The sequence below is a fragment of the Canis lupus genome, chromosome 30 (assembly GCF_048164855.1).
Source record: "Canis lupus baileyi chromosome 30, mCanLup2.hap1, whole genome shotgun sequence".
NCBI classification, from domain to species: Eukaryota; Metazoa; Chordata; class Mammalia; order Carnivora; family Canidae; genus Canis; species Canis lupus.
In genome coordinates this window covers 39,265,410-39,279,742 of record NC_132867.1, presented here as the reverse complement: position 1 = coordinate 39,279,742, position 14,333 = coordinate 39,265,410, and the positions used below count along the sequence as shown (strand labels likewise).

Sequence of the window (14,333 nt, the reverse complement as noted above, 5' to 3'; positions counted from 1 at the left end):
TCTCTCCTGTCCTGAGGCTCCCAATGCCCCCCTTAGCCCGGCTTCAAGCGGGGGCCCCTCTCCTACTGGATTTTTTCCCCCCACTTTCTTACCTTGTTAGAAGCGCAAACCCTTCTCTCTGTAGCGTTCCGGATGTCCTCTCTTTAAATCTCAGGTCAAATTCATAGGTTTTCAGGATGATTTGAGAGTAGTCTAGGTAAGCTGGGGTTGGGGGGGCAAGTGACTTGGGGACCCTACTCCCCTGCCATCTTCTCCAACCCCAGATAGCAAGATTTAATATCATTCAGTTGCAAATCCTACCCAAAGTGACCTCCAGAGTCAATACAATCCCTATTAAAATCCCCATGACATCTTTTGTAGAGAGAGAAAAACCCACTCGAGGGTTCACGTGGACTCTCAAGCTACCCTGAAACAGGCAAAACAATCTTGAAAAAGGGGAACAAAGCTAAGGACGTGTACGCCCTGAGTCCAAAACATAGTACAAAGCTACCGTTATCAAAACGGTGTGGTTCTGGCCTAAAGACAGACCCAGGGCAGTGGACTAGAATGGAGAGCCCAGAAATAAACCCCCATATATATGGCCAAATGATCTTTGACGGGGGTGCCAAGGCCAATGGGGGAAGGACAGTCTCTTCAACAAAAGGTGCTGGGAAAGCCAGACATGCATGTGCAAAGGGATGAAGTTGGACTTGTCTAACACCATATGACACCTGCCTCCCCAAGTATCAAAGGACAAGGTGTTAGAGCTGGCTGCAAGGGTGCTTGAGGTGAGGGCTGCTCTGTGGACCTAGGAAGTATGGAAGAAACACGTGTTTGATGGAGAGGAAAAAACTGCTGGCATTTTGGAACACCTGCTTTGTTACAGGTGTTTTGCAGAAATGGTTCCACTTACCCCTCCTAAAATTCCTCTGAACTAGGTACTGCTTAGCATGACAAAGCACATCCTCCAATCTCGAGATGGCCACTGGTGTGAAGCTCATCATTTTATTTGTTTGTTTTTTTTTAATGATTTTATTTATTTGAGAGAGAGAGAGAGCACAAGTAGGGGGAGCAGCAGGCAGAAGGAGAAGCAGACTCCCCACTGAGCAGGGAGCTTGATGCAGGACTCGATCCCAGGACCCCAGGATCATGACCTGAGCCAAAGATAGATGCTTCACCAACTGCAGCCAGGTGCCCATTTAAAAAAAAAAAAATGTTCTTCCTTATTAAACGTCTCTTCAAGACTTAACATAGCAATGGGAGCTCCCTGCAGCCAGGGGAACGGTACACATTAAAACCGGTATCACTCAGGCTCATTTCTCCTGGGGGCTGGAAACACGATGACAGTCAACAGTGGGAAGCAGGTGACACTGCCTCATACCACCAAAGTCTGAATTTAAGCCATAGCGCCCGTCTCCATCATTCATTTGTTCAGCGAGATACCATTTATTAAGGGGCTCCTGTGTACCAGGTGCCATGCAAGATCCTGGAAATGCCAAAGAACAGTAGGATCCTGACTCCCCACCCCTCTGGGGTCCTACAATCTAACAAAGAATGAGAGCAGTATTTGAGAAGGCTCAAGGACTCAGAGCCACCTCTTCGGGGAGGTCGGAGGTGACAGCCCCAAGTGAGTGCGGACTTCAGATACAAACTCTGGTGCTGAGCACAGTACAATGAAAATGGACACTGGCGAGAGCAGGAAAGCCTGGTTCCACATGAAAAGCCACTTCTTGTCCCCTTCACAGGGAAGGCACATAAGAAACCGCCCCCCCCAAAGCATTGCTGCCCCTCCATGGACCTGCCCCCTTTAACTGAAGAACATGTAGAGTGCGCGCCGCGCCTGAGCCAGCCGGTAAATTTTCTCCTTGAGGAATCTCCTCTTGGCAGAGGTGTCGGCGTGCTCCTGAAGCAGCCAGGAGTACTGCTCTCTCTCCTGTAGTATCTGCATCATGGCTTTCTGCAAGCAACTGCCGTTCTCTTGGAGCACAAAATACTGAATTATGAATGGGATCTGGTTGGCGAGGCGTTTGCTGGTTTCCTGGAAGAAAGGGTGGGAAGGGTTAGCTGGTGGGGTCTTGGTCTGTGTCTGCAGGGAGGCCTTGGGATTCTTGGATGCCTGGGTAATTGCTTCAATAGGTCCTGGTGGTCCCGTGCACTCCACTCCAGGGGTCAGCGTCGAACCACGGGAAGGTTCTATCTGGGCAGCCGTAGATCTGCCACCGGGTATCCTCTCGGGCCCTCAGGAACCCACCTGGCAGGCTAGCAAATGCACAGCACACTTCTGAACATCCCAGCCTTCCTGGGAGCCCTGCCCGTCTCCCCCCTCCACCTCCACTCCACCTCCTCAGGGAGACCTCCAGGCCCTGCGATCCCCTGGCCCCTTTTGGGAGCCGATCGGGACCGACCTAAGTGCCCACCTCCTTCCCTGTCTGCATAAGTAGGTCCACTTTGCCTGGCAGCTGGACCTAGAGAAGGCTTCAGGATGGGCGCCCGGGGGGCTCAGTTGGGTCAATGTCTGACTATTGATTTTGGCTCAGGTCATGATCTCAGGGTGGTGAGATCGAGCTCCACATGGAGCTCCACGCTCAGCGAGGAGTCTGCTTCTCTCTCTCTCTCTCTTTAAAACAAATACATAAATCTTAAAAGAAAGAAAGGTCGGGAGTTGGGCTCCTTTGCAGGCTAAAAGCTATCTTCCTTCCCATGTAGCCCATATTTCTGTCCGTGGACAGAGGTTTGGAAACCCTGGAGGCGAGCAGGTCCCGGGATCCAGGGAAAGGAAGTTTCGTTCCTGTTTCGTGTTGCTGGTGAGTCTGAGGCCCCGGGGGCCTTCTGGACATCAAGGAAAGCTATGTCACAACTAGCAAAGTCAGTGCTTCTTGTATCAGGCTGCATTCTGCTCATAGCAATTTTGTAACTCGTGCATAACATAAAATATAAAGATCTCTGTGGTTGGAATTCGTGTTGAGTGCGTGCTTTGCCACATACAAAACGTGACCCCCAGATTCCCAAATGAATGAAAAGTTCCCAGACAAGGTTCCTGTAAAACTCTAAAAGAGACGATGTGTGAGCACCTGTCAACGCAGAAGGGGCTTCATAGCTGGTGGCAGCCCTTCCCTCCCTCGCCCAGTGAGGCAGCTGTCAATCGGGATGCCCGGTTCACGGGGCAAACACCCAGGCCACTGACCTACACGCTTACCAAGAAATACGCATTCAGGTGCACGCCGATCTCATCATTGGATGACATCGAAGGCAGATCTTTCGGGAAAGGAAATTTCAACTGAAGATCCTGCGCAGCCTTTCCCGCTGGGTTGAAAACCTCCTTCCGGACCTTCTTCAGAACCACGCTGTAAATCTGGTCTTGACAGTAAACCAGCTGCTCCATTCTGAACTGAAGTCGGATCAGATTTTCTGCGGTTTCTGCCTGCCTCGTTTTTATGTCTTCAATCTTGTTCTGGTTGGATAAGAAAGAGAAGACGCGTTACTTCTTTTCTCCCTCTGGTTGGTTTTTTTTTTTTTAAAGATTTTATTTATTTATTCATGAGAGACACAGAGAGAGAGGCAGAGACACAGGCAGAGGGAGAAGCAGGCTCCATGCAGGGAGCTCAACGTGGGACTCGATCCTGGGTCTCCAGGATCACGCCCTGAGCTGAAGGCAGATGCTCAACCGCTGAACCACCCAGGGATCCCCTCCCTCTGGTTGTTTTAAACCTCGGAGGAAGCACTATCATGTTGAGACAGAACTGAATATAATTTAAGGTCACCGAAGGCCTGCAATGTTATATGGTGACTTTGAGGGGCCCCCAGCAGCCCGCGCTGGTGTCCTCAGCTGTCCTGTGACTCGATTGACATCTGTGCTTTCCAGAAACCCCATGACTCCCGCGTCACCCCCACAGTCAGAGGCATTCTGGGAAGGGAAGGGATGACGTGGTGGAGAAGAGACCCTTCTTGCAGTCAGGAGCATTGTGGGGATCGCCCAGGAGCTAGTCACTGAGGCCCGGGAAGAACAGGCTGCTGGCCTGGAGAAACGGTGGTCCAGGACCAGGCCTGTCGCCCATCCCCCGGTGAGGCACCCAAGGGCTCAGATGCAGCCCCTGGGAGAGGCAGAGAAGTCAGAAGTCAGACTGAGTTTTCGCCAACTGGCCAAAGATGTATAAAAGGACACATTCAAGCTATTATCGGAAAATGGGAGAAATTCTTTTTCCTGCTCACCTGGGCTGTGGAGTGAGATTCAGATCCACGTTGGGCAGAAGAGGGTCTTTATCTAGAGCTCAGGGGGGAAGCTGGACGCCCCTGGCTTCCCATTACTGAGAGGGGAATCTGAGTTATTTACGTGGAAACCCACCCAGCTGTGGCAATATTGTTAAGTCCAGCTTATAAAGATTTAGGAGTAGGACTAGTGGACAATTCTGTCCTTTGTAGTAGAAAGAGAGGCAAAGAACCGGTCAGTCCCCGGGTACAGTCGGCTGCTCAGACCACGACCCCCGAGCCTACATCCTGCTGTACTGCAGCAGGTCCTGCGGAAACACAGCTCAGCCGTGTGCTTTGTTCGGCTCTCCCAGGGAGTGCGGGCGAAGCCTGCAGCCACAACCCCGGCCTCGCATTTCTGAACGACGGTCAGTATCCCACTTCTCTCAAAGGCTAGACCCAGATAAAACAGGCAGCAGTACGGGGAACGAGCACGAAAACCGTGGGTGCTTACCTGGATTGTTTGACTGAGGTTGGAAAATACGCTAAAATGTTTCTTGGCTGTGTCGGTGAAAGCTTGCCAGACAATTTCTGACCAAAGGAAGAACAAAGCATCACCAAGCTGCAAGCAGGAATAAAATGGGCTAGAGACGCAGGGAGGGTAAGTCATGGTACGTGGACCCCCTTCCAACACTGAGCTCCCCAGATCTACAGACTGAGAGAGGAGGAGGGGACGGTACATTGTCCCAGGGAGACCCAAAATCCACCACCACCCAGAACCCACCACCCACCCCGACCAGGTCCTAGCAATTTCCTGATCTTTCCTGGAGTGTGTGTTCTCTCCAGGTCTAGCATCTGACTATACCGCACATGGCTGCCTAGAGGGCGAGGAATAACTCGACAACGCTCCTGTGCACTCTTGTCTTCCCCCCAAAATGGACAAAGAAGATCTTCATGGTTTGTTTGATCATTGCATCCTGATCCTCCCTCCAAGGCCTTGAGCCCTACGGAAGGTACTAGGCTGACACCTGAAAGGCACGCATGAGCGCTCCTCACCAATAGTCTTCCGGAGCATGGTGAGCGCGGGCTCCACCAGCTGTTCGATGTATTGGTGCACTATGGTCTCAAATGTCTTGTAGTTGACAAATCCAAGAAGTTCTTTGCCGCGATACTGCTTTTCGTATACTGAGACTTCTTCAGAAACGATATTTTTAACTACAACGTAAAACAAACCACCAAGGTGAATTCCTTTTTTTTTTTTTTTTTTTACCAAAGTGAATTCCAATAACTCCACAGACATTTCAAAAACAGAAACTTTTTTTTTTTTAAATTTGAGTCTTGCTTACCCACTGTACCCTAAGGCACTATTTCTAGGTGGAGTTTTTTGTTTTTTTTTTGTTTTTTTCATAATGAAAAAAAAAAGGTATGGTCTGATAATGCTAGTTTAAGAAACAAAATTGTTATCCTATGAAAACGGGTTGCAGTTGAGGGTCGTCACACTGAGAGATGAGTTTCGAGTTTGTAACTGGTGGGAAGCACCGGATGAGTTCAATGAAAAGAGAAATTTAAATATTACGGTGGCTCCTGCAGATCTCTCAAGGACACGTCCAGGCTACAGTTGGACCCTGAGTTCATGGATGTGAACAGTGTTTTTATCAGGTGCCTAAGCAAGGATACAACACACACACACACACACACACACACACACACACACACCCTCCAGGCATCTAGGCTGTAGCAGATGCAACTTCACTAGGCAAGGCAAGGAGATCTTCTCAAACCACAGAGCTCTTCGGTCTTGCATCAGGGGTGAAGACAGACAGAGGAAGGCAGATGGCGTGAGTGGAAGTGTCTAGCCTCAAAACAAGGAGGCAAGAAGGGGGTTACAGGTGGTGGACTTGTCTTTTGATGAGGCCAAGGCTGGGAAGCAGTTCTCGGTTGCTGAGGGGCCCACGGTGTCCCGTGTGGGTGGGCACGCTCAGCTGTTTGCACACCTCCTATGTGCCAGAAGTGGCCTCTGGTCTTGGTAAACGTGACACTGTGTTTCGGGGAGACATTTGTGGGGGAGCCTTGTCCCAGGACGTACCTTTTTGGGTATTGGCCGTGAGCACGAGCGCCCAGTGTTCAAACTCCTCCCGGATTTTGTTGTATAAGCGAGTCTCATTCTTCTTTACGATTTCTTCTCCCTCTATTAGCTTGTCAATGTCCTGATTAAACAACTTGATTTTCTGAAAATGAGATAAAGTCATCAACCTGTGCTGGAATCGCATTAAAGAGCTGGGACCTGCCTGGGGCAGCAGCCTGTGGGTTTGGGGGGGAGGTGTGTGCTACAAGAATGTCCGGTCAGCCACCCAGCCACCCAGCCACCCACGATGGGGTCATCGTCCAGGCAGGACAAGTGGAGGGCAGCTCCCTGCAAATGAGGGCTCCCGGTGCGCCACAGGCAGGGACCCACAGAGGGCCATCTCCAGAGGTGCGGGGCCACCAAGGGGATCACGAGGGGTCCCCGGACATCCTCACCTCGATCAAAAAGAACATCTTATCGGCTTCATTGCTGGGGATGCTGTCTCCACACTGGTGCAGCTCGTCTGTCGCCCTCTGGTGGCTCTCCCTTATTTGCTTTTCTAACAACGGGAGCGATTTCTGAAACAAAATGAGAGCAAACACTGAAACTCTGCAGCTTGATCAAACGGGCCACAGGTTTCTTAGGGACATGGGTAGCATCCCATGGGAAGGGATTCACGGGGATCCCGAGTTTCTATTATCGTGTGAAGCTTGTTGAGACGGGCTCCTGTTAAAGAGCCCGAGGATGGCTTTGCACGCAACGGCTGTGCACTTCGGCTTGAGCCATCCAGTGTTGGCATCTGTTGGCCACTGGAGTGGGGAGGACTCTGGGGGGGGCAGGTTTTGGGTTGGCGGGGTGCCCTGTATTTAGAGACCAAGCAGGGGCGCCTGGGTGGTGCAGTCGGTCTTGCCTCTGACTCTTGGTTTGGGCTCAGGTCGTGATCTCAGGGCTGTGAGAGGGAGCCCCAGGTCAGGCTCTGTGCTCAGTGGAGCATCTGCCTGGGGATCTCTGTCCCCTCCCCACCTGGGTGCCCTCTGTCTACAATAAATGAATAAAATTTTTAAAAAAATTTTGGGGGGATGCCTGGGTGGCTCAGTGGTTGAGCCTTTGGCTCAGGGCATGATCCTGGGGTCCTGGGATCGAGTCCCATGTTGGACTTCCTGCATGGAGGCTGCTTCTCCCTCTGCCTGTGTCTCTGTGTCTCTCATGAATAAATAAATAAAATCTTAAAAAAAAAAGTTTAAAAAAATTTTGGAGAACAAGTACACTTGAATATAGTGTAAGCTTTCCTTGGTAAAATGTTCTTTTGGTGATAATTTGAGTATAAACTGATAAACATTAAAAAATAAAATAAAATCGGGAAAAAAAATAAAATAAAATAAATAAACTGATAAACAGGGACACCTCAGTGGCTCAGCGGTTGAGTGTCTGCCTTCAGCTCAGGGCGTGACCCCGGTCCCGGGATCGAGTCCCGCATTGGGCTCCCCACAGGGAGCCTGCTTCTCCCTCTGCCTGTGTCTCTGCCTCTCTCTGTGTCTCTCATGAATAAAGAAATAAAATCTTAAAAAAAAATAAACTGATACACGATGCTATGGTAGAGGATATGTCATGGATGTGGTGCCAGGCTGGCTATTGTCCTTGATGGGGGGACAGAGGACTAGCTGAGGACAAGGCACATCGACAAGTCCTCGAAACAGGCAGAGGGACCTTCCTCTATGGACTCAGCTGCCTGGATGTTCATACTTCTCTAAGGGCAGAAGGCAACCTCAGCCCGACCCCCAGGAGCCTGTAGATCTACTTTAAAATATAAAAATTCCTTTAGAAATGTCCTTTATCTCTAAACCCCCAAGATACGTGTTGACGATCATCCCCAAGCACACGGCCCACCGATACACATCTGAAGGGTCTCATGCCTCAGATTTATTAGAGGGTAATCAGTGACCTTTGCCCAACAATAGCTGCCCCTCAGGGTCCTGGAAACCTTGCTTCCAAGCTTCCTTCGAGAGGATGCCATCTTCAAACCCCTCCCGACTCCCAGGTGTATAACCAGCCTCCCCTCACAGGCCCGCCTGGGGCAGCCGCTCTTCTGGTCCACTGGCTTCCATAAAACCCCCATTCTGCACCAAAGATGCGTCCAGAATTCTTTCTTGGTTGTCGGCTCCAGGCCTCACCTCATCCAACCTCACCTAATTCCAAAACATCATCAGTCCTAAAAATCAATGATGCCAATGCTAAGGAAGAGGAGGAGGAGGAAGGGCAGAGAGGTCCTTGGGCCAAGCAGCATTCTGCACCCTCCACATCTCAGCTAAGCCCCGCACTGCAGGACGGAGCACGTGGCTTTAGTGCCTCTTTGTTTTACAAGAGAGGAGCCTGAGGCTTGGAGAGGCTTAGTGCCTGATGCTGTCACCGAGGGAGGGAGTGGTGGAGTTCGTTCTGATGCACACCCTGCCCACAGCCCATGCAGGTGACACAGGCCTGGGTGACCAGCGACCCCAGCTTCCACTTCGGTGAATGAGGTCACTGCAGCCAGCTGGGCAGGAGGAGGAGTGCCTTGGGGTTTTTTATTTTGTTTTGTTTTTCTTAAAGCCTGCAAGAAACTTTAGTTTTTTACATTTTTAAAAATTTAAATTCAATTTGCCAACATATAGTATAACACCCAGTGCTCATCCCATCAAGTGCCTTGGGGTTTAGGGGCAGTTTGTGGATTAGCATTCCAAGGCCTGGTAAAATGCTGATGAAGATGGATGACACCAGGAGGTAATAAGGTCTCAGGGTGCTTTTGTCTGTTTGTTTGTTTTCAGGCAGTTTGAATCTATAGTTTCAGATTTAACATTTAACCTTTAACATGCTAAATGTTTCCCTGATATTTCAAATGATCATTATCCTAATGGTCTCGTTATGGATTTTAAAAATTCACTTTAAAAATATTACAGATGTAAGATTAAAGTTTTACTGTAAAATATGTAAATGCTGATAAATATATTGCCAAAAATAGTTATCAAAATGCAGTGTCTTGAAATCTCACAGAGGAAGGCACAGACACGGCCAACAAGCACATGAGAAAATGTTCCGCATCACTTGCCATCAGGGAAATACAAATCAAAACCACAATGAGATCCCACCTCACACCAGTGAGAATGAGGAAAATTAACAAGGCAGGAAACCACAAATGTTGGAGAGGATGCAGAGAAAGGGGAACCCTCTTACACTGTTGGTGGGAATGTGAACTGGTGCAGCCACTCTGGAAAACTGTGTGGAGGTTCCTCAAAGAGTTAAAAATAGACCTGCCCTATGACCCAGCTATTGCACTGCTGAGGATTTACCCCAAAGATACAGATGCAATGAAACGCCGGGACACCTGCACCCCAATGTTCATAGCAGTAATGTCCACAATAGTCAAACTGTGGAAGGAGCCTCGGTGTCCATCGAAAGATGAGTGGATAGAGAAGCTGTGGTCTATGTATACAATGGAATATTCCTCAGCTATTAGAAATGACAAATACCCACCATTTGCTTCAATGTGGATGGAACTGGAGGGTATTATGCTGAGTGAAGTAAGTCAATCGGAGAAGGACAAACATTATATGGTCTCATTCATTTGGGGAATATAAAAAATAGTGAAAGGGAATGGGGGGGGAAAGGAGAGAAAATGAGTGGGAAATATCAGAAAGGGAGACAGAACATGAAGACTTCTAACTGTGGGAAACGAACAAGGGGTGGTGGAAAGGGAGGTGAGCGGGGGGTGGGGTCACTGGGTGACGGGCACTGAGGGGGGCACTTGATGGGATGAGCACTGGGGGTTATGCTATATGTTGGCAAATTGAACACCAATTAAAAAATATGTAAAACAAAAAACAAAATGCAGTGTCTTCGTAAAAGCAAAGTTTCTATCAATTAGATGAGGCTGTCTTTTGGACAGGGATATGTCTTTTGAAGCCCTCTTCTGCAAACTAAGAGGGTTCCACTGGAATTGGGGCTCCTCAGAGTATGTTCCCTGGATCACCTGGGAAGTTAGGAATGCAAAATCATTGCCCCCACCCCCTAGATTTACTGGTTCAGAAACTTGGATGGGGACCCAGAAATCTGAATTTAAATAAGCTTTCCAGGTGACTCTTGTGTGTGCAGTTTGAGAACCACTGGTCCCTTCCAACCAAACACTGTTGGGAGTATGTGTTTCCTGGCTCAGAAGAATTCCTTGCTTTTGTTTGACCTGCTGCTAAAATAACTGGCTATTTCATTTTCAAGGTCAACAAAGTGTTAACCAATATATTGCAAAAGGATATCTTTGCTAAGTCAGTGTTCATTCCTCTTACCCTTCTAAACCGGCTTACAGTTTCCCTCCTTCCCTTGCTACTTCTCCAAATGGACTGATTCAGCAATTGGCTTCAACATCACACAGCGGTTGCTTCCAGGTTTTGGAAGCTCTACTGGGAACCTCTGCCCATGAGTGATTTGGTTTTCAGAATGTGCTGGTCTCGTGGCGTGTGTGGGCAGCTCAGTGGGTGTCTCAGCCATCTCATGATGGAGGGACTTGGCTAGGCTGTCATTTTTACGACTCACGATCCAACCCGCTGACTCACATTGATGTGCAAGATGAGCTCCTTGGTAAGTCTTTCCGCCAGACAGGGCACCGTGGCCTTTCCTTCCTCCAGGAGAGCTCTGGGACAAGACAGGAGACACAGGCGTTCAGGAAAGATGCTGGTCTTGATACTGTCAGGGAGACCTCGCTGACACAGAGTCGGGAGGCCAGAGGGGGAGATCCCATGCCACGCGACTGTCCAAGAAGTGTCACTGCCGGGCCCAGCAGAAGACTCAACAGGGGACAAGCATCAACTACAGACCCCAGCAGGAAAGGATGTGGTGCACTGCCTCTCCTGCAAGCAATCGACCGCCCTTGCAATTCAGCCAAGGAAAAGCCATCAGCACTATAAACGCTTGCGTTTCTCCCGTGGACCGAGTTCAAAAGAGCCCGATTTCCTCCATCTTCTCCATAAAATAACATTCCTCTCCTTTGTTGGACTTGCCTATGGTTTTGCCAGAGTTTGTTCCCCGCAAATGGCAACTCTCTGTTATTGCCAAATAAATTCGCTTTTGCTAAAAAAAGAATTCACTGTTTTATTTCTAAGATCCACAACCTATATGCTCATTTTTCCTATTCTGGGCTTTATCAGCTCCCTGCAGTGACACATGCCATCAGAAAAGCCACGTAGTGCATTAGAAATACAAGTGCTAAAAAAAAAAAAAAAAAAAAAAATACAAATGCTAATGATGGCTTAGCCCAAACCTAAGCAAGCATGGTGCTAGAGAGTTACATTTCTTTTCTTTTTTATCATCTCAATAAACTCACAGGGTAAGGCGTTTTTTTACCTACAGGAAAACAAAACAAACTTCACTTCATAGAGGATAAGTGACTTGCCCAAACTAGTATTTTCTTTCTTGTAACAAGTAATTATTTCTGAATAGCCAAATCAATCTTGATGAAGAAGAAAAAAGCTGGAAAAAAAAAAAAAAGCTGGAGGCATTATACTTCCTGATTTCAAATATATATATTACAAAGCTACCGTAATTAAAACCATATGGTGCTCGCATAAAGACAGACATACAGACCAACAATGGAAGAGGACGGTGAGCCCAGAAATAAACCCTCACACATGCAGTTAACTGGTCTTTGATGGTGGGAAAACCTCTCTTTGCTGTATGATGATGGGATAACTGGACAGCCACGTGCAAAAGAATGCAACTGGATCCATATGTTACACTATTACACAAAAGTGTGACTGAAGGCTTGAATGTAGGAGGTGCCTGGGTGGCTCAGTCAGTTAGGCGTCAGGCTCTTTCTTGATTTCAGCTCAAGTCATGATCTCAGGGTTGTGGGACTGAGCCCTGTGCTGAGCATGGAGCCTGCTTAAGATTCTCTCTCCCTCTCCCTCTGCCCCTCCCCTGCTTGCACTTACACATGAGCTCTAAAAAAAAAAAAAAAAAAAAAGACTTGAATTTAAGATCTGAGATTGTAAAACTTTCAGAAGATGGGTGCCTTGCTGGCTCAGTCAGTTGAGTGTCTGACTCCTAACTTCAGCCCAGATCATGATCTCAGGATTGTGGTATTGAGCCCCACATTGGGCTCCACACTCAGTGGGGAGTCTGCTTATCCCTCTCTCTCTCTGCCTCTCCTCCCTTCTCATGTTCTCTCTCTCTCTCAAATAAAGTCTTGGGGAAAAAAAACTCTTAGAAGAAAACATCAGGGGAAAATCTTCATGATACTGATCTTGGAAATGATTTCATGGATATGGCACCAAAAATACAATCAACAAAAGCAAAAACAGGTAAGTGGGTTATATCAACTAAAAAGCTTCTCCAGATCAATGGAGACATCCAACAAAGGGAAAAGCAACCTCCAAAATGGGAGAAGGTACATGTGAACTGTATAACTGATAAGGTGCCAGTTTCCAAAATATACAGAGAACTCCCACAATTCAACATTGACAACAACAATAAAACCCTAAAAACCCAATTAAAAATGACTCAATACTTGAACAGAGGTTTCTTCAAAGAAGACACCCAGAGGGTCAACAGGGACATGAAAAAATGCCCAACACCACTCGTCATCTGGAGAATGCAAATCAAAAGCACCACTTCACATCTCTTAGGATGAATGTTATCAAAAAAACCCCACAAGTGTCAGCAAGGACGTGGAAAAACTTGAGCCCTTGTTCACTGCTGATGGGAATGCAAAAATGGTGGAGCCGCTGTGGAAAGCAGTGTAGACATTTCTCAAAAAATTGAAATATGGAACTTCCATATGATCCAGCAATCCCACTTCTGGGTATTTATCCAAAATATCTGAAATCAAGATCTCAAAGAGCTATTAGCACCCCGACGTGTGTTACAGCGCCATTCACAAGATGTGGAAACCACCTAAGTGTCCACGGGTGGATGAAAGGATAAAGAAAATACACACAAGCAGGACATTCTGACATCGGCTACAACAGGCAAGAATCTTGAAAATATTACGTGGAGTAAAATAAGCCAGTCACAGAAGGGCAAATACTGTCTGATGGTGCTTACATGATCTGTCTACACTAGCCAAACTCCTAGAACCAGAGAGTGGGATGGTGGTGGCCAGGGCTTGGGGGAGGGGAAATAGGAAATAGGGACTTGCTCATCGCCAGGGGCAATATTTCAGTTGTGCAGGATGAATAAGTTCTAGAGGTTGCTGGCCAACATGGTGCCCGTAGTCAACAAGATGCAACTGTGCACTTAAAAAATATGTTGAGAGGTTAAGCGTTCTTGCCACAAGAACATTTTAAAATCAAATTTTAAAAAATGCACATGGCGCTTAGTAAGCAGCGGGCACTGTTCTAAGGGCTTTACAAAGAGTCATGTTCCGAATCCGTGAACAACCGATTTTAAGGGCACAGGAGGTTCAGGAGCTTGGCCAGGGCCATCCATACACCAGGAGGTCTGGCTGCAGGGTGTTGATGTACACGAGTCAGCGAGGATGCCACAGGAGCGCTGCTCGGAGGGCTTGTCATGCGAGGGCTGAGTCCCGACACGTGGGAACTCAAGGATTTACATTCGAAGCACGAGCATAAAAGCACGTCGATGCGCTTTCTTGTCCAGGACTTCGCTTTCCCAGGGACCTTGGGGGTGGGGGATGCTCTGAGTGTGGGTCCCTGCCCCAGCAACACTGGGCTCGACTAGGGACCTGACAGAGACACAAATTCTTGGTCCCCGCCCCAGAGTCAAGGTGGACACAGAAATTGCACACGCTTCTCTCTGTAACTTGGCAGCCACGTGGCCGGTTCTGGACGGCCGTCCTGGGATTGTCCTAAAGAAGCTCACCTGAAATACGGATGTGTTTGGAAGAACATCCTTTCCTTCTCGGTTGCCTCGGCCAGACTCAGCTGGTTTGTGATCTCCTCCTGGCCCCGGCACCTCACTATCATGTAGCCCTTCTGGAGATGGTATGTGAGGTTCTGCGCCACGTTCACCACGGTCTTTTCGGTGCCCCTGTCCACTAGATCTGGTTTGGTCAGGACTCCTGTGACGTGAGAAGCCAAAGACAGTGGCAAAGGTCAGTCTGGTCCTCAGATGTGCTTGAACG

General features: G+C 48.3%; 1 protein-coding gene across 2 annotated transcripts in view; it reads right to left on the bottom strand.

Annotated features, from left to right (window-relative positions):
• Window positions 1-965: 965 nt before the first annotated feature.
• MX2 (MX dynamin like GTPase 2) overlaps window positions 966-14,333 on the bottom strand; it is a 32,595-nt gene continuing 19,227 nt past the window's right edge. The window contains exons 7-14 of one of the 2 annotated variants that reach the window (XM_072807044.1): window positions 14,072-14,270; window positions 10,810-10,888; window positions 6,685-6,807; window positions 6,251-6,392; window positions 5,221-5,379; window positions 4,679-4,755; window positions 3,176-3,430; window positions 966-2,017 (exon numbers count right to left, since the gene is read on the bottom strand). In XM_072807044.1, the coding sequence (XP_072663145.1) occupies window positions 1,787-2,017; window positions 3,176-3,430; window positions 4,679-4,755; window positions 5,221-5,379; window positions 6,251-6,392; window positions 6,685-6,807; window positions 10,810-10,888; window positions 14,072-14,270 (1,265 nt within the window). In that variant the 3' untranslated portion in view covers window positions 966-1,786. Of the gene's footprint in view, window positions 2,018-2,042; window positions 2,239-3,175; window positions 3,431-4,678; window positions 4,756-5,220; window positions 5,380-6,250; window positions 6,393-6,684; window positions 6,808-10,809; window positions 10,889-14,071; window positions 14,271-14,333 lie in introns of those variants that run through there. The other variant, XM_072807045.1, reaches the window with a different exon arrangement.